The 20,384-nt window shown below is 49.1% G+C and overlaps 2 protein-coding genes across 2 annotated transcripts in view; one reads left to right on the top strand and one right to left on the bottom strand.

Annotated features, from left to right (window-relative positions):
* LOC143934951 (uncharacterized) overlaps nt 1-7,548 on the top strand; it is a 41,053-nt gene extending 33,505 nt beyond the window's left edge. Inside the window, exons 4-5 of the mRNA XM_077458497.1 lie at nt 6,327-6,502; nt 7,459-7,548. Of these exons, the coding sequence (XP_077314623.1) occupies nt 6,327-6,502; nt 7,459-7,548 (266 nt within the window). The remainder of the gene's footprint in view (nt 1-6,326; nt 6,503-7,458) is intronic.
* The window catches only part of CISD3 (CDGSH iron sulfur domain 3), a 186,476-nt gene extending 172,519 nt beyond the window's left edge, over nt 1-13,957 (bottom strand). Inside the window, exon 1 of the mRNA XM_077459418.1 lies at nt 13,825-13,957. Coding sequence (XP_077315544.1) covers nt 13,825-13,893 — 69 coding nt within the window. The 5' untranslated portion in view covers nt 13,894-13,957. The remainder of the gene's footprint in view (nt 1-13,824) is intronic.
* Between the last annotated feature and the right edge of the window lie 6,427 nt (nt 13,958-20,384).

The raw sequence follows: 20,384 nt of genomic DNA, 5'->3' as shown, positions 1-20,384 counted from the left end.
CCCCCCTCCCCTGTCTATCTCTCTCTCCCCCCCCCCTCCCCTGTCTATCTCTCTCTCCCCCCCCCCTCCCCTGTCTATCTCTCTCTCCCCCCCCCCTCCCCTGTCTATCTCTCTCTACCCCCCCCCCTCCCCTGTCTATCTCTCTCTCCCCCCCCCTCCCCTGTCTATCTCTCTCTCCCCCCCCCTCCCCTGTCTATCTCTCTCTCCCCCCCCCTCCCCTGTCTATCTCTCTCTCCCCCCCCCTCCCCTGTCTATCTCTCTCTCCCCCCCCCTCCCCTGTCTATCTCTCTCTCCCCCCCCCTCCCCTGTCTATCTCTCTCTCCCCCCCCCTCCCCTGTCTATCTCTCTCTCCCCCCCCTCCCCTGTCTATCTCTCTCTCCCCCCCCCTCCCCTGTCTATCTCTCTCTCCCCCCCCCTCCCCCTGTCTATCTCTCTCTCCCCCCCCCTCCCCTGTCTATCTCTCTCTCCCCCCCCCTCCCCTGTCTATCTCTCTCTCCCCCCCCTCCCCTGTCTATCTCTCTCTCCCCCCCCCTCCCCTGTCTATCTCTCTCTCCCCCCCCCTCCCCTGTCTATCTCTCTCTCCCCCCCCCTCCCCTGTCTATCTCTCTCTCCCCCCCCCCTCCCCTGTCTATCTCTCTCTCCCCCCCCCTCCCCTGTCTATCTCTCTCTCCCCCCCCCTCCCCTGTCTATCTCTCTCTCCCCCCCCCTCCCCTGTCTATCTCTCTCTCCCCCCCCCTCCCTGTCTATCTCTCTCTCCCCCCCCTCCCCTGTCTATCTCTCTCTCCCCCCCCCCTCCCCTGTCTATCTCTCTCTCCCCCCCCCTCCCCTGTCTATCTCTCTCTCCCCCCCCCTCCCCTGTCTATCTCTCTCTCCCCCCCCTCCCCTGTCTATCTCTCTCTCCCCCCCCCTCCCCTGTCTATCTCTCTCTCCCCCCCCCTCCCCTGTCTATCTCTCTCTCCCCCCCCCCTCCCCCTGTCTATCTCTCTCTCCCCCCCCCTCCCTGTCTCTCTCTCTCCTCCCCTGTCTATCTCCTCTCTCCCCCCCTCCCCTGTCTATCTCTCTCTCCCCCCCCCCCCCTGTCTATCTCTCTCTCCCCCCCCCTCCCCTGTCTATCTCTCTCTCCCCCCCCCTCCCCTGTCTATCTCTCTCTCCCCCCCCCTCCCCTGTCTATCTCTCTCTCCCCCCCCTCCCCTGTCTATCTCTCTCTCCCCCCCCTCCCTGTCTATCTCTCTCTCCCCCCCCTCCCCTGTCTATCTCTCTCTCCCCCCCCCTCCCCTGTCTATCTCTCTCTCCCCCCCCTCCCCTGTCTATCTCTCTCTCCCCCCCCCTCCCCTGTCTATCTCTCTCTCCCCCCCCCTCCCCTGTCTATCTCTCTCTCCCCCCCCTCCCCTGTCTATCTCTCTCTCCCCCCCCCCCCTGTCTATCTCTCTCTCCCCCCCCTCCCTGTCTATCTCTCTCTCCCCCCCCCTCCCCTGTCTATCTCTCTCTCCCCCCCCTCCCCTGTCTATCTCTCTCTCCCCCCCCCTCCCCTGTCTATCTCTCTCTCCCCCCCCTCCCCTGTCTATCTCTCTCTCCCCCCCCTCCCCTGTCTATCTCTCTCTCCCCCCCCCTCCCCTGTCTATCTCTCTCTCCCCCCCCTCCCCTGTCTATCTCTCTCTCCCCCCCCTCCCCTGTCTATCTCTCTCTCCCCCCCCTCCCCTGTCTATCTCTCTTCCCCCCCCTCCCCTGTCTATCTCTCTCTCCCCCCCCTCCCCTGTCTATCTCTCTCTCCCCCCCCTCCCCTGTCTATCTCTCTCTCCCCCCCCTCCCCTGTCTATCTCTCTCTCCCCCCCCTCCCCTGTCTATCTCTCTCTCCCCCCCCTCCCCTGTCTATCTCTCTCTCCCCCCCTCCCCTGTCTATCTCTCTCTCCCCCCCCTCCCCTGTCTATCTCTCTCTCCCCCCCTCCCCTGTCTATCTCTCTCTCCCCCCCCTCCCCTGTCTATCTCTCTCTCCCTCCCTGTCTATCTCTCTCCCCCCCCTCCCCTGTCTATCTCTCTCTCCCCCCCCTCCCCTGTCTATCTCTCTCTCCCCCCCCTCCCCTGTCTATCTCTCTCTCCCCCCCCTCCCCTGTCTATCTCTCTCTCCCCCCCCTCCCCTGTCTATCTCTCTCTCCCCCCCCTCTTCCCCCCCTCCCCTGTCTATCTCTCTCTCCCCCCCCTCCCCTGTCTATCTCTCTCTCCCCCCTCCCCTGTCTATCTCTCTCTCCCCCCCCTCCCCTGTCTATCTCTCTCTCCCCCCCTCCCCTGTCTATCTCTCTCTCCCCCCCCTCCCCTGTCTATCTCTCTCTCCCCCCCCTCCCCTGTCTATCTCTCTCTCCCCCCCTCCCCTGTCTATCTCTCTCTCCCCCCCCTCCCCTGTCTATCTCTCTCTCCCCCCCCTCCCCTGTCTATCTCTCTCCCCCCCCCTCCCCTGTCTATCTCTCTCTCCCCCCCCTCGATGTCTATCTCTCTCCCCCCCCCTCCCCTGTCTATCTCTCTCCCCCCCTCCCCTGTCTATCTCTCCCCCCCCTCCCTATCTCTCTCCCCCCCCCTCCCCTGTCTATCTCTCTCCCCCCCCCTCCCCTGTCTATCTCTCTCCCCCCCCCCCTCCCCTGTCTATCTCTCTCCCCCCCCCTGAAGTGAAGCTTCAACGTATTAGTCAATTTAAATCTACTAGCACATCTAACACTCGCCCCTGAGTGATAATGCTGGCATTCACAGGTATCTCTGTTGCTTCTCCAGAGTGGCTAGATCACCAGGTAAAAAAATAAAATGCACTGACCACATCTAATGATAATTAAAAGGAGTTGTAAAAGGCAGAGTTTTTTTTATCTTAATGCATTAAGATAAAAAAAGCCTTCTGTGTGTAGCACACATGAGAAGATGAGGGTCCATCCTGCTCTGTGCAAAACCAACTGCACAGACACAAACATGAGACTTTACAATCACTTTAACCACTTGCCGACTACCTGCCATCGTTATACGGCAGCAGGTCGGCACGTTCCCGCAAATCGCCATAGGTGTACGTTGGCTCCTTTAGGGATCACAGGAACAAGGCGCGATCATAGGAACAAGAGCCAGAACGGGGACCTGTAAATATAAACAGACAGATCCCCGTTCTGACAGGAGAGTTTAAGAGAGATCTGCTGTTCCTAGTGATTAAGAACAGCAATCTCTCTCCTCCTCCAGTCAGGCCAGACCCCATACAGTTAGAAACACTCCCAGGGAGCACATTTAACCCCTTCGCTGCCATGCCATTTATACAGTATATCAGTGGCTATTTTTTTAGCTCTGACCGCTGTATAAATTTCAACGGGCCCAAAAAAGTTCCAAAAAATATAAATAAATAAATAAAATGTTCTTCCCCAAAATGTAGTTTTTTTTTTTTTTTTTTTTTTTTTTTATAGCGCAAAAAAAATAACGCATAGGTGATCAAATGCCACCAAAAGAAAGCTCTATTTGTAGCAAAAAAAAAAAAAAAAAAGGGTACAGCATCGCATGGCCGGTTGTGAAGGTCCGCTTTGAGGTGCAGGAATTAGGCTTATCTGAAGAAGTTTAACTTGACAATAGCTGTACAAACATTAATGTGATTAAAAACAAACTGTACAACTATGGCACAGTTTTTTTTACTAGCACTAGCACACTGACTATACAACGCTTGTACATTGAAGCATTTACTTACTCCTAGACTAACCTTCAAGCGTTTCTGCGCCTTTAAAAAAAAAAAATATTAAAAGCCAGCAGCTACAAATATTGCAGCTGCTGACTTTTAATAAATTCACACTTACTTGTCCCAGGGTCCAGCGATGTCGGCGGCAGATGAGCCATCGCTCGTCTCTCTGCTGCCCCCGCCGCCATCCTCTGTCAGGGAATCGGGAAGTGAAGCGTTGCGACTTCACTGCCCGGTTCCCTACTGCGCATGCGAAAGTCGTGCTGCGCGTCTCTGCTGGTCCCCGCTGTGTCTTGGGTGTTTCCCAGAACACAACGGGGGAGGGGAGGACGGGGCATCTGCGGTGGTCTGCCCCGGAAGTGGGTGCAGATACCTGGATAACCCAGGTAACTGCACCCCCCTCCCCCCTGCAAGGTGCCAATTGTGGCACCGGAGGGGGGGGGGGGGAAATCACGTGAGCGGAACTTCCACTTTAGGGTGGAGAACCGCTTTAAAGAAGAGTTCCCCTTAAAAAAAACCTGTCCCAAGGTCCAGAGATGTGGGGGGGAACGAGGCCCCGCTCGTTCGCCCCCTCCGCTCGGTGTCGGCATTCTAACTGTGGGCACCCGGCTGTGGCTTCACAGCTGGGCACACTGCGCTTGCGCGAGCGGCGCCACGATTGGCAACGCAGTCATCTGGGACCGATCACGTTTCCCAGATGACCGACAGGAGGGAGGGGGCAGAGCAGAGCCCTTCCTGCCCCGAGGGGAAGCGACTTCAGGAGCCCAGGCACTGAAGGAGGCAGACTACGTGGGACCATGTAGCAACAGGCATTTAGAGGGGAGTTAAAAAAAAATAAAAATAAATTGCAGGGGGCGTGACCTGGACGGAGACCAAGGTGGCAGCATAAACTGGGGACCGAATCGAGCTTCCAGAGGAGCATATGCATCAATTTGGGTGTGAGCCGATACACCCGAAGCTGCTCTGCATCCCGCGCAGCCACGGACTCAGGTATGCAGCTGGGCAAAAACATCCCAAGCATATTCCGGTCCCAGCGCTCGTCCGCGCACAGGCAGTCACAGGCCCAGTCCCCGAGCTCTCTTAGCTTGACACCCGGGACACAAGCAACAGGCGATCTGACCCCTAGCATGGGACATGTGCAAGCACCGAGCCTACTCCGCGATTGCGGATTTAAAAATGGACATCCAGGCAGCAGCCCACTGCAGAACAAACCACCCAGACCCATGCGGCCGCCATATACCAGGTGCAATCCGCTTATGATATACAGCTCTCCCAAACTGTTTGATTTACACGTAGAGGGCCTCGATAATCGAGGCAGGAGGCATAATATCAGGGTGAGGGGGGTCCCTGAAAATATGGACCCCGGATCATTGCAACAATATGTAAGGTTATGCACTTGGGGGCTAAGTATATGGATGCATCATACACGCTACGGGGAGTACAACTGGCGGAATCCATAGTGGAGAAGGATCTGGGGGTTTTGGTAGATCATAAGCTCAATAATAGCATGCAATGCCAAGCTGCGGTTTCCAAAGCGAGCAAAGTCCTTTCCTGTATTAAGAGAGGTATGTACTCCAGAGAGAGAGATATAATTTTGCCCCTGTTCAAATCATTAGTAAGACCTCATCTGGAATATGCCGTTCAGTTTTGGGCACCAGTTCTCAAAAAGGATATCGGGGAACTGGAGAAAGTGCAGAGAAGGGCAACCAAACTGATAAGAGGCATGGAGCAACTCAGCTATGAGGAAAGATTAGAGGAACTGAATTTATTCACTCTTGATAAGAGGAGATTAAGGGGGGATTTGATCAACATGTACAAATATATAAGGGGTCCATATAGGGAACTTGGTGTCGAGTTATTCACTTTACAGTCAACAAAGAGGACAAGGGGGCACTCTTTACATCTAGAGGAGAAGAGATTTCATCTCCAAATACGGAAAGGTTTCTTCACAGTAAGAGCTGTGAAAATGTGGAATAGACTCCCTGCAGAGGTGGTTATGGCCAGCTCAGTGGATTGTTGTAAGAAAGGCCTGGATTATTTCCTAAGTGTACGTAATATAACTGGGTACTAAAATTTATAGGTAAAGTTGATCCGGGGAAAATCCGATTGCCTCTCGGGGGATCAGGAAGGAATTTTTTCCCCTGCTTTAGCAAATTGGATCATGCTCTGCTGGGGTTTTTTGCCTTTCTCTGGATCAACTGTGGGTATAGAATTGGGTATATGGGCTGGTATATATATAATTTTTTTTTTTTTTTTTTTTAACTGGATGGACTTGTGTCTTTTTTCAACCTGACTAACTATGTAACAGACCATTTGCTAAATCTTTAATGACCTAATTGACCACCCCGCTGACTCCTCTATTGAAATGAAGAGGGCTCACCGCACCTTACGACCCCAACCCCGGGAAAACAAACTACCCAGGGACATGATTTGTTGTGTGGTTAACTTCCCCCTCAAAGAGGAGATTCTCCGTAAAGCAAGGGAAAGGGGCAGGATAATGTATAATGGCGCTGAAGTGAAGCCGTTTCAGGACTTGTCCCAAATTACGCTTCAAAACATAAGAGCCTTACGCCCCTGCTGGATGTTCCGGGTGTGCAGAACATCCAGTACCATTGGAAGTTCCCCTTTGGGCTGTCAGCATCCGCTTTCCTGCGCACATCAAAGGACCTGCAAGGCTTCTGTGAGCAACTTGACCTTCCTCACATTGAGCTTCTGGATTGGTACGCGCTCTACTTTCCTGCGGAACCATGGCTCCCAGTCTCCCTCAACCCATCTCCAAAGGCTCAGCGTCAGAAATCTCACAGACCGGATCAGGTGCCTCCAAGTGCCCGATCGTCACGCTGAGACCTTTACCAATGCAGCCCAGGATTGCCACCTTCATCATCAGCAAGGAGAGATCACCTGGAGGCTTGATGCCACGCGTCCTGCCTCAGCTACAGATCGCTACTTGTGAGTAAATGACTCCACTTTCAACTGCTTCTTGTCCCTCCCCTTGGTGAACCTCCTACTTCTCCCCTTCCCTTGTTCTGCGACCTCTTCCCCAGAGATGCTGCGAATATAGGACGCTGCTGAACCTACAGTCCTGTCCCGTAATATGCTTAGTGTCTTCTACCGTCTGGTATATGCAATGGGCCACAATTACAGGAGCGCTGTGGGCAGATAGGCTTGGTCTTAAAGACTCCTCCTGGTCAGCCCAAAGATGATTCAACCTAATACCCCCTGCTTGCCTCCTATGACCTGTTTCCTGGGGCGTCTGGACTCCTCTTGATTCTCTTCTGCTTTGTGTCTTGCTCACTACTCATCGACCCGGAAGACAGATTTATCTATCTCAAGGGTACCTATGCCTCTAAGCCAATAACATTGGCCAATATCTATGGGCCCAATGAACATCAGATTACTTTCTACAGAAGAATCTGTGATCTGCTAGCCTCCTTCCAAAAAGGGATAGTACTTATGGGTGGCAATCTGAATATCCCTCTGAACCTTGTTGGACTCCTCTACGGGAGTCTCCACCTTAACATATAAAAGCACTGCACCAGATCAAACTCCAATTTCAAACTTTAGCCCTCCGCTACGTTTGGCGTAATTTGTTCCCCTCAGTTAAGGGCTACACTTTACTCTGCCCCACACCAGAAGTATTCTAGGATTGACCATTTCTTTTTATCCCAAACAGACTTAACCTTCCTACACCAGTCCACCACAGAACCAATGTTCTTGTCAAACCAACAGCAGCTCACGGTTACACCATCTTTCTCTTAAATCAACTCTAGGATGAAACTCTGGCGATTAAACCCTTCCCGCTCAAAGATTCTGCCTCCATCGCCCTTGTTCACACTCAAATCCAACAGTACTTCAATTAAAAATTCCAGCCCCGGGATTTCCCCGATCTGCCTCTGGGAGGCGCACAAGTGCTTAATTCGAGGCGAACTGATGGCCCTGGCTGCGAAATCCAAAATAATACACAAGGAGACCATCAATGAGCTCCTTAAAATGGTTAGGACTAGAGGTCGACCGATATTTGGCATTTTTAAATTAATCGGCATCGACCGATTGTGCCTATAAAAAGGCAGATGATATTTTCAGCACTACTTGCAAAAGACTTCTGTAATAGAAGTCAATGCAAGCTGCCTGAACTTAATCAGTGGAGCTACTTTCCTCCTCTCTGGGCAGTCTGCCAAGAAAAGATCAAAGAGATGCAATGTTTCTTATTCAATGGACTGAACTCATGTGGAGGAGTTCTCAGTTTAACCATTTAAAGACTAAATCTTTTCTGACACTTGTTGCTAACAAGAAAAAGCCTGTATTTTCTGCTAGAAAAACACTTATAATTTTTGGGGGTTCTATATAATTTTTTTAGCAGAGTCCCTAGGGAATAAAATAGCAGTTGTTGCAATATTTTATGTGACACGTTATTTGCGCAGAGGTCTTTCAAACGTAATGTTTTTGGAAAAAATAGACTAACGATTAAAAAAAGAAAAATAATAATAATAATAACAACAACAACTAACAGTAAAGTTAGCCCATTTTTTTCATACATACAAGTGAACTGATTGGAGGTTTGTGTTGTTTAATAAATGTTTAAATGCAAGAAATTCTCTTTATCACTTATTACTGCAGGCTGCTTTCACACTGAAGCGAGCAGGCGTTGACAGTAAAATGCTGCTAGTTTTAGCGGCGCTATTCGGCTGTTAGCGGGACACTTATAACCCAGCTAGTGGCCAAGGAAAAAAAATAAATAAATAATAAAATTGGCCTAACATATCGGCAAAAAATAATCAGCATCATATATTGGCCATCGGCCGCTGCGATTTTTAAATATCGGCCAGAGAAAAACCCACATCGGTCGACCTCTAGTTAGGACCCTGGAAATAACTCACAAGCAGGCGCAAGCACAATCCACGCTCGTTTTCTTCTGGAAGAGCTCAACAAATGCACTAGAAGACGATACATCCTTGGCCATAGAATCTTCTATGAACATGGCAACAAGAGTGGCCGGCTGCTGGCGCGCTCGGTCCAAGCGTCCAAACTGACTTCCACCATTCACACCATACGCAAGAATTTGAGCGTTTCTACTCAAACCTGTACATTCTGCAAATTAACCGCACCACCTAGACCACCCCCGAGTCGCGCACTGAACTTATCAAAAGACTCTCTTTCCAAGTACAGTCCTAAACCCCTAAACACTTACTAGACCTGGACAGCCCAATATCGGCCACGGAACTGGAGCTGGCCGTCAAGCAAACGAAAGCAGGCAAAAGACGGCTTTACTCTTCAGTACTATAAATCTTTTTCTGACGTCCTTGCCCCTAAACTCTTAGGCTGCTTTCACACTGGGGCTGTGCGGGCGTCGGCGGTAAAGCGCCGCTATTTTTAGCTGTGCTTTACCGTCGTTTTAGCGGCGGTCTGCGGGCGCTAGCGGGGTGGTTTTAACCCCCGCTAGCGGCCGAAAAAGGGTTAAAACCGCCCGCAAAGCGCAGCTGCAGTGGCGCTTTGCCGGCGGTATTGCCGCGCTGTCCCATTGATTTCAATGGGTAGGAGCGGTGAATACACCGCTCCTTCACCGCTCCAAAGATGCGGCTAGCAGGACTTTTTTCACTGTCCTGCCCGCGCACCGCTCCAGTGTGAAAGCCCTCCGGCTTTCACACTGGAGTGAAAGGGGCCGTTTTTTTTCAGGCACTACACAGGCGCTATTTTTAGCGCTGTAAGGCCTGAATACCGCCCCAGTGTGAAAGCAGCCTTAGCCACCTTAAATGCCCTAGCGGACCCCCATATTAGGCCAAACAAAATGCTAGTTGCCCACATCGCTGTGGTTCCCAAGGAAGGCAAAGACCCTTCATTAGTTGCAGATTACAGACCAATCTCCCTGTTAAATGTTGACATAAAAATGTTTGCGAAGATTTTAGCCAACAGACTACTGCCCCTCATCTACACGGATCAAGCGGGCTTTGTTCCTGGCAGGGAGGCCAGGGACAACACCATCCGCACACTAAACCTGCACCACTGGCTTAGATACCACAAACAAGGTTTCCTCCTTTCACTAGATGCTGAGAAGACGTTCGACAGGGTGGCTTGGGACTACATGCGCCAAGTTCTACGGGCCATTGGCCTTGAGGGACGCATGCTATCATTCCTAATAGCCTTATATACCGGCCCTTCTGCAGCAGTAAAAGTCAATGGTTTCCTGTCCAACGCCTTCCCTATCAGCAATGGCACACACCAGGGATGCCTGCTCTCACCCCATATGTATTATCCCTGGAACCCCTCCTCAACAAACTTAGGGCCAACCCAGACATTCAGGGGACAACCGTTAAGGGACCAGAGTATAAGGTTGCGGCATTTGCCAACAATATCCTGCTCTCTCTAAAATCACCACGCACCTCCTCAAAGACCTATCCCTCTTTGGCAAAATATCAAATCTCAAAATTAATCATACAAAATCTCAGGCCCTTAACATCACCCTCCCTCCCCAGGAAGTTGCGCATTGGCAAGAGGTTTTTCCATTTCACTAGGAGAAAGATGCAATCAGCTACCTCGGCATCCAAACCCCTACTAGCCTATCTGACCTCTTCCGCATGAATCACCACATAGCCTTACTCAAGGCACAGAAACATCTTACAGAATGGAGGGGGATTGAATGTATCTTGGTTCGGGCGCTCAGCCTTGATCAAGATGATGATCCTATCGTGCTTATTATACCTGCTACAAGCAGTTCCGATATTCTTGTCGCCAAGCTTCTCCTCTTATCATCGGAAGGCGTGCTCTGATTTTCTTTGGAGAGACTCTCCTCCTCACATTAAATATTCGTGACTCACGCTACCCAAATCTAAGGGTGGTATTGGATTGCCGGACCTGCATAAATATTATACTGCCTGTCACCTCACGAGGATAGCCGATTGGAAAATCCATGCCTCGAAAAGGCTTTCTCGCAGAGACCCTTGCACCTCCTCCCCTGGCTGCCCCCAAAAAGCTGGCCGCAATCCCTGGCAACCCACCCCCTCATCCACCCCTCTCTTTTAGCATTTAATAAAGCCTAAAAGGGCAAATCCCTTACCCCTACTCCGGGCCCCCAACTACATTAAGAGGGAACCCCGATTTCCCTCCAGGAGAAACCAAAAATGTCCTCCAAATTGACTGGCCCTTTGATGATGTATTAGCCCTTCAGTTTTACTCCGATAAGAACCCTAGATGGGCTCAGATCGATCACTAAAACTGCCTCATTTTCCTTCTGGACCTATAGGCAAATTCTCCACTTTTTAGAAACCTCTACCCAGTTAGCGAACTGGGCAAGACAACTTACGCCCTTTGAATTGCTCTGTTATCGCAAAATCCCACAGAGACACCTAATTTCGTTGCTCTACACACTCCTCTTGGAAAGTCCAGCCCTGAACCCAGTGCCTTCACAGGCAGCCTGGAACAGAGACCTACAGATTTTCCTCACAACAGAAGACTGGAACACAAACAATTACGTGCATAAGGGCTCACTGAATGTTGCTATCCATGAGAATGGATACAAAGTGATCACAAGATGGTATAGGACCCCATCACGCCTCCATAACTTATCGCCTGCCATCCCTGATACCTGCTGGCTATGTAGGTCGGGGGTGGGCACTATGCTCCATGTGTGGTGGGACTGTGAGGTCCATGGTCTCATCACGTATATCACTACATTCACCTTGGATTTCTCCCCAGCCCAATTCCTCCTCCATCAGACATCCTTATCTAAAAAGAACTACTACAAATCTCTGGCCATGCACATGGTCAATGCATCGAGGCTCTGTATCCCCAAGCATTGGCGGTCCTCATGTGCTCCAACGATCAGGAAATGGTTTGCAAGAATCTCCAAGATTAGGGATATGGAGGAGTTGATCCATATCTCGCAAGATAGAATGCACAAATTCCCAACTACATGGGCTTGTTGGAATCATATTATTACCACTGACAAATACCGCCAGTATCTCTAACAAGTTCACTCTGCGAAGCCCACGTCGAGCTACTGGCTAACCTGGGCGGGGGGGGTGGGCGTAGGCGAGAACCCATGGCTCCCTTCCCTGAACACTCTCCCAGTGCACTCTCCCCTCCATCCCTTCCCCCTTTGTACCATCACCTCTGCTTCCTCTTCCCCTCTCCCTATTATAGAGCCTAACTCCCCCTTCCCTATCTCTAATTTCGCTCTTTTAACCTCTTCTTGCCCCCCCCTTCTCTGTTTGTCTATCACTTTCTTCTGGTACTGTACCCTCATCTCCTGATATTGACCAGCCAAGCCCGAACTTTTCAACTCAATGTTATGACACCCCATACGCCTTAAGGGGACACAGACACAATACACCTTGGTCTTTGTTCAGGAATGGCTCCATGTTCCCTTCTCTCCACCTGACTTGTCAGGGATGGACCCTGGGGGGGGGAGGTGAAAATATTGCCCTCTTCCCTCCGACGCCCTCTTTGAATGTCCTAGCTTGTGACTGTATTTTGATTTACACCCCCACGTTGTACCCTTTTAAAATGATGCCAGTATATTGTCCTGAATGTTGGCTGGTTTGTGATTACTCTTCTTGTTTTGTATACTTACCTTGCTATTTTGAATAAAATCTTTATGGAAAAAAATAAAATTTTTCCAAATTTTTATTTTATTTTTTAGGAATTTTGAAGATTTTTTTTTTCTGTGCAACACCACTTTAAACCAGAAAACAGCTTTGCCCAAGTTTATCTCACAATGCAGTTAACCACTTGAGACCCGCAATACGTCTATTGACGTCATGGGGTTTCGCTGGTTATATCTAAATGATGCCTGAGTCCACAGACATCATTCAGATATTGCCGTTTTCAGCCGGCGATTCCCTACACCATAAGAATGATCATAGCGGCTGTTCCGCCGCTTGATCGTTCTTACGGGCGGCGGGAGGGGACGCTCCCCCCTCCCGCCGCACTCCGGTGCTTCTACCGACTCACCGTTTCCATCGGTGAGTCGGTCACAGGATCCGCCGGCCCCAGCATGTGATCATAGAGATTTCCGGTGGACTAGATTGTCCCTGGAGTCTCTATGATCGTTCGGAGGCCGGGCGTGATGTTATGACGTCACGCCCAGCCTTGGTATTCAAATTAACGGCGCCAATCTGGCTAGGAAGCCATGATGGTGGTTTTTTTTTTTTTGTTTTTTTTTTATTCTTCCCAGCCTAGAGGTGAGATATGGGATCTTATTGACCCCATATTTCACTGTAAATCGGTCCGATCGTGCCATATTCCTATTACAAGGGATGTTTACATTCCATGTAATAGGAATAAAAGTCATCAATTTTTTATTTTTATTTTTTAAGTGTAAAACTAAAAAAATAAAATAAAAAAAAATTTAAGCGCCCCTGTCCCCGTGAGCTCGCACACAGAAGCGAACGCATACGTAAGTCCCGCCCACATATGAAAACGGTGTTCAAACCACACATGTGAGGTATCGCCGCGAACGTTAGAGCGAGAGCAATAATTCTAGCCCTAGACCTCCTCTGTAACCCAAAACATGTAACCAGTAAAAAAAATTTAAAGCGGGGATTTTTAAATACCAAAGTTTGGCGCCATTCCACGAGCGCGTGCAATTTTGAAGCGTGACATGTTGGGTATCTATTTACTTGGCGTATCCTCCTCTTTCACATTATGCAAAAAAATTGGGCTAACTTTACCGTTTTTTTAATTTTATTTTTTTTAAGCATGAAACGACTGAAAAAAACGCGTTCGAAAAATTGCTGCGCAAATACCGTGCGAGATAAAAAGTTGCAATGACCGCCATTGTATTCTCTAGGGTCTTTGCTAAAAAAACATATATAATGTTTGGGGGTTCTATGTAATTTTCTAGCAAAAAAAATTAGGAATTTTACATGTAGGAGAGAAATGTCAGAATTGGCCTGGGTCTGAAGTGGTTAAATAACATTACATTGACAAGTCTTATTTCTGACCAGTAGAGGGTGCACGTCTGTATAATATGACCTGCAAAAAAAAAAAAAAAAAAAAAGGAGCGCAGTCCAGGCATGTACAAGACATTCCACTGTGCAGCTAGCCCCACAGCAATAATATAATATACGTGCTATGGTGTGAAATGAAAATAACCAGCTGTCTTTATAGTTAAAACAACGTATGTAACGAAAGCCACTTACCTTGGCCACTATGACTCTCAGTCCTTGAATCAACTTCATAGCAATTGTTCGTACGACTAATATCTGCATCCCCCGGAAACAGTTTCTCAGACAACTAGGTTCCTTATTGCAGAGTGCTACTATTAACCCTTTGTGGGAATTGATGACTTTTGTGTTCCCAATGGGCAACAAAGAACAGTTTGGTGGTGCGTTATATATCTGTGGTCAATAATACGAAAAAAAAACTATTATATGCAGAATTTGCTGTATTTTTGCTCTGTTGTGTGGGAGCAGGTGTAGTAATGCTTATGCATTAAAGTGGCAATAAAAAAAAAAATATGCATGTTTTTCTGTTTTTCTTCCTCTATTTAGTACTACAATATGTAGCCAGTAGATGCGTAAACGCGTGTTGGAAACCCCACATTCCCGTTCCGGCCAGGGAGCTGATACTGCACAAGGCTAATCACAGGCAGTGAGACATTTCTCGATCTGTGCACCTGTGTATCAGGAAATGTCTCACTGCCTGTGATTAGCCATGTGTAGTGTTGGCTTAATGGTGGGATCAGGTAACTGGGATTTCAAACACGCCTGAGCCCATCTCCATACCTCCCAACTCTTTGAGATGTGAAAGAGGGACATCTATCAGCAAAAGTATTCAGGCTTAGGACACACCCCTTGCCACTCCCCCTCGAGCATGGGTTCACATATGTGTGGTGCGAATTGAAGCTCAGGTTTCCCTGCGAAGAGAAAACTCAGTTGTTCAGCGTTTCATGTCAGTTTTTGATCAGTATCAGCTCAGGATTGCTTCAGGATCAGCTCAGGATTGCATCAGTATTTTATCCTGTTCACAACGGAACACATCTGCGAATCAGATGCGTGCCCATAGAAGATAATGGACCTGAATTTGCACCTGAGCCGGACTGCACTGCCTAGAAAATGCACACTTTTTTGTGCAATGTGGAGTGCAAATGCACCACAGATATGTGAACCAGCCTCATTAAAATCAATGTATTTTGAAATGTCCTGCGAATTGGATGCTGTGTAAGCCGCATCAAATTCGCATAGGTGTGAACGGGGCCTTAAGGAGAATTGTAGAGAAAAACAAGATTGGTTAAAACCACAAGTGCTTTTTTTTTTTACCAATACTATTCCTTTATCTTAGCTTTTGGAAATTACAAATGCAGCAATTTAGAAATCAGATGAAAGTTTTAGCACTGCAAAACACTTTTTGATAGATAAAAAGTGCATTTTATATACATCTATATATATCAGACGAAAACGAGGGACAAATGAGGAGGAATTAGGGGGACATTGCTCCAAATCAGGGACAGTTAGGAGCTATGCATTTCTAGTAGGCAGGTGCTGGGCTACAGCAATATGGAGAAGGTGACATTGCCTTTTCTTTATCTCTCCCTTCAGTGAGATACTGATGCATAGCTCCCAATGGTCCCTGATTTCGAGGGACTGTCCCTGATTTACAACAAGGTTCCTCTGTTTCTCTCCTCCTCATTTGTCCCTAATTTTTGTCTGATCTATATAGTTGTATATACAATGCACTACGTATCTTTCAAAAAGTGTTTCCCAATGCTAAAACTTTTATCCAATGTCTAAATTGCTGCATCTGTAAACTCCAAAAGCCAATATAAAGGAATAGTAGTGGTAAAAAGCACTTGTGGGCTTAACCAAACATTTTTTTAACCACTATGGATGAGCCGAACACCCCCCGGTTCGGTTTGCACCAGAACTCTCGAATGGACCAAAAATTTGTGCGAACTTTAGAACCCCATTGAAGTCTATGGGACTCGAATGTTCGAAATAAAAAGTGCTGATTTTAATGGAAATTTAATATGCAAGATATTGTCCTAAAAAGGATAATCAGTATATATATACATCCCAGCTTTGTTCAGTTACATCTCACTGCAGGCCATTAGTATGTCTGGAAGGCCAACAAGGAGAGGCAGACAGTCACAAGCCAATAAAAGAGGGCAAGCAGGCCCTGTGTCTAGAGGCAACAGTGCTGGTCGTGGACACGGTGCATCCTCATCCGCATATCCGCAATGGGACATGCTTGTCCTTTTTTTCGGCAGCTGGCCATGTTAAGCCGCAACATGCTGAAAACTTGGTAGAGTGGATGACTAAGCCGTCCTCATCCTCCTCATCCTCTCTCACCCAGGCTCAGGGTACATTGTCTGGCAAAGCATCTGTCAACATGGACTCTTCCCTCGGGTCAATGGCATTAGTCACTCCTTCCCTAGCTCCACCATGTCCTCCTGAGGAGTCCCCCGAACTGTTTGACCACAGTGTTGGGTACATGCTCCAAAAGGATGCCCAGCGTTTTGAAGGCACCAATGAGGGTACCCAGATAGAGGAAGGCAGTAACATGAGCCCAGAGAGAGGGGGTGCCCAAGAAGGACAACAATCTGGCAGTCATGTTGCCCCAGCTGCAACATACTGCCAGGTTAGATCCAGTGATGAGGAGGGAGGAGATGATGAGGTCACTGACTCCACGTGGGTACCTGATAGAAGAGAGGAGAAGGAGGAGGAGGCACATCTCCAATGAGGCAGAATGCCCTCCAGGGGCCAGCTTAAGGGCAGCACACGACTGCATCACACCGCAAAGCTCTGCATGTGCAGGGCGCTGCTGTTTCTGCACGTTATTCCAAAAGTTCTTTGGTGTGGGCCTTTTTTGAGACTAATGCATCAGATCGCACTGCTGCCATTTGCAACATATGTCTCAAGTATATCTCGCGTGGCCAAAACATCACCCATTTAGGCACCACATGCTTGACCAGACATATATCGACCTGCCATGCAGTTTGTTGGCAAGCGTACCTAAAAGACCCACACCAAAGAACAAAGTGGACCTCTCCTTGCTCCTCATTAGCTGGGATCTCCAACCCCACTATACATTCAGTCCTCTCTGAAACCTGCACTGAGAGGAATGAAGGTGTAGAATTAGGTGTGTCACAGCCAAATACTTGTGAGCAATCTGATATCGGTACACCAACGTCAGATTGTACAAGGCAAATTTCCCTGCCCCAGCTGCTGCACCACCGAAAGAAGTTCGCTCCCAGCCATCCACATGCCCAGCGGTTGAATGCTAGCTTGGCTAAATTGCTAGCACTTCAACTGCTGCCTTTTCAGTTGGTAGGCTCTGCCCCCTTCCGTGAGTTTGTGGAATGTGTGGTTCCTCAGTGGCAGGTCCCCAAATGCCACTTTTTCTCATGGAAGGCGATTCCGACTCTCTACCAGCATGTGGAAGGCAATGTCTTGGCTTCGCTGGACAGGGCAGTCAGTGGTAAGGTGCATATTACCACTGACTCATGGTCCAGCAGGCATAGACAGGGACGTTACCTATCTTTCATGGCGCATTGGGTGACTCTGCTGGCAACTGGGAAGGATGCAGGAGCAGGTGCAGTAGTGTTGGAGGTTGTTCTACCACCATGACTCCAAAAGGGTACTACTGCATGTAATTACAATTCTTGACATAATATTTCACAGCAGGGCCAGTTCCAGCGCCCACCAAGAATAACTGTGAGGACTTACAGTGTTGTGGCACCACCACCAAAGGCCCAATTTTTCTACCACTGTTCAACAATGGTATGTAATTACAATTCTTGATATAATAGTTCACAGCAGGGCATTCCAGCGCCCACCAAGAGTAACTGTGAGGGCTTACAGTGTTGTGGCAACACCAACACCTAAGGCCCAAATTTCTGCAGAGTATAGAACCAAAATTAAAAACAGATTTTACTTAACAACAAACCTATAGGCCCTGTCTTGTTTGCACCGCCTGTATACTGCTGTTCAGAGTATATAGGGCCTGGGGGGCCCACGCCTTTCCTTTTTTAATTTGGGTGTGGGGTTCCCCTTAATATCCATACAAGAGAAACGCGCATGCGCGGGACTTCAGGGAAGACGCTCTGATCTGAGGCTCCGCACCACTCCGGCCATTCTCAGCTCCCTGAGCACTCAGATCAAGCCAAACCATCCCCATCTCTCCTCGGGAGACCCAGGCACTGCCCCGCATCCCCAGCTGCTAACAGAAAAGCGCAGTGAGCCGCCAGCTGGACTTTAACCTGGCGGGCCCTGCTCCTCCCAAGATGGCGGCCACAGCACACACATGCGGAAGCATGGAGGACCCGGACTCCATTGCGTATCACTCTTCTCCTTACCAGCCACAGAACCGCATTCTGGCAACACCTGTAAGTACCTGCTCCCCCAAGGGATCTCCCCAGCCTCCACAGAGTCCTTACTAAACAGGACAGTAGGAGATCTCCTCCACACCCCCATGCTGCAATCCCCTGTTGGGCTGGCAGGCCCCCTCTATTCCTCCCCCACGCAGTCCATTTAGTCACCGGACATGCATCATATGTTACAGAGCTTTTCTGAAATGCTGGCTGCAGGCCTGGCACACAACGCTACACAGATTACTGCCACCATTAAGGCTGATTTACAGAGTCTGGGAGCCCGCATAGACACCTGTGGCAGCACGCAGGTAAAGTCACCTGGTTGTATCCAGGATGGGAAATATGTGTGCCCTAGATTCAGGCTTTATGCAGACTTTTACAATTAGAGGGGAAGAGTTAATGAGCCCAGCTGAAGTAAGTGGGCTCATTAAGACCTCTACAAAAAACCCCAGCATGCTTAGGGAGATGCTCCATCCTGGAACCAGTTTTGTGTTTGTATAGACTGGGGAGTGTGATACCTGTTCTGTGCGGTGAGTTAACGCCTGTGTGGCAAACCCCTACAACAGAGACAGGGACTGGTGCAGCACAAGGCTGCACTCAGTTGTTAGACAGGGAGTCTAAGTGTGTAATTAGAGGTCAAGCTGACCAGGATTTATTTTCATGTTTTATTTTGGTTTGGCTGTTATATGTTTCACTGCATGTAGCATAAATAAACGGCATCTTTTATTTTTTTGCACCTACAACGCTGTCTGCTGTGCCTAATTTTGTGTTGTGAACCTATCCAGGGGGTCACACACACCCGCTGCCGAGCTAACCCCATCACAGTTGGTGGAGAATTTTGGCAGTTTTTTTTTTAAGGCCAGCATGGAAGAGATACTGAGACAGCTGGCTCTAGCAAATGCAAATCAGCAGCAAGCAAATGCAGGTTTACAAAAGAGCCTTGCAGCCCAGCAGCAGACAAATGCAACTTTGCAGCAGAGTCTGGAAGCTCAGCGGAAAGCTCACCTGGAGAGTCTGGAAGCTCAGCAACAAGCCCAGCAGCGATCTGAAGCCCGCTTCATAGACCTGTTACAGAAGCAAGAGCAGAGTTTTCAACAGCAAATAGAGACATTAATACAGCAACGTCCGCAGACCAATGAGGCAAGTGGTTACACTAATACCGCATCCTTTGGTGTGAGCCGTTTACTGACAAAAATGACTGGAGAGGATGATCCGGAGGTGTTTTTGACCACATTTGAAAGGACTGCTGAAAGGGAAAAGTGGCCTAAGGAGCAGTGGGCTGGACTGGTGGCCCCTCTGTTAACTGGGGAATCGCAGAAAGCTTATTATGACCTAGAGCCTGACCAAGCAAAAGACTATGTGGTGCTAAAAACAGAAATATTGGCACGGCTGGGTGTCACCCTGGCCGTCCGGGCTCAGCGTGTGCATAATTGGACTTTTCAGGTTGGAAAACCCCCCAGGTCTCAAATGTATGATCTCATTCACCTGAGCAGGAAGTGGCTGCAGCGAGAGATTTTGACCGCACCAAACATTATGGAACGTGTTGTTATGGATCGTTTCCTGAGAGCTCTTCCTACTGCTATCCAAAAATGGGTAAGCCATGGAGATCCAGAAAATGCAAATAAACTTGTGGATCTGGTTGAGAGGTACTTGGCTACAGAGAACCTGACCACCTCTTCCAGGGACTCACGGACTTTCCACCCTAAGACCAGATCATCCCCAGTGGCGGGTAAGATGACTCCAAGGGGTGAGGGTGGAGAGAGTGAGAGGGTGGGAGTTCTACCTAAGGTCTGGCGGGAGCAGCCCAGGAAGCCCATGCTGCAAGAGGCAGCGAAAAAGATTATTTGCTACCGCTGCCGCCAAGAGGGACATATTGCAGCCAATTGCCCAGTTGTGGATGAGCCTATGCAATGTGACTTTATAAGGGAGAGACGTCAGTCGCTGTTTGCGACAGTTGCATGCACTGCCATTCGGGGACCTGAGAAACATTTATGTAAAATGTGTATTAATGGTAGAAATGTTGATGTGTTGCTGGATTCAGGTAGCCTGGTAACATTGATAAAAGCTGAATTAGTTACTACAGAGGTCTCTGGGAAGAACAAGGTGGCTGTTATTTGTGTGCATGGGGACACCCGAGAGTATCCTGTAACTTCAGTGTTTTTTGAGACCCCCAAAGGTAACCTCTCTCATCAGGTGGGGTTAGTGTCTCACTTACCACATGATGCTATTGTGGGAAGGGATTTTCCAAAATTCTGGGAACTCTGGGATTGTCCTGAGCCCCCCACTGGTGCTCCTATAAACCAGGAAGATGACCAGAATTCCTCTGGGAGTGGTGAGGACTCTCCTGAATTTCCCTTGTCGGTATTGGCGGGGGAAACTCGAGAAACTGGG

Source organism: Lithobates pipiens, unplaced genomic scaffold (genome assembly GCF_037356315.1).
Source record: "Lithobates pipiens isolate NorthernLeopardFrog02 unplaced genomic scaffold, aLitPip1_a1.2 Scaffold_28, whole genome shotgun sequence".
Classification (NCBI taxonomy): domain Eukaryota; kingdom Metazoa; phylum Chordata; class Amphibia; order Anura; family Ranidae; genus Lithobates; species Lithobates pipiens.
This window is presented reverse-complemented; position numbering and strand designations above follow the sequence as displayed.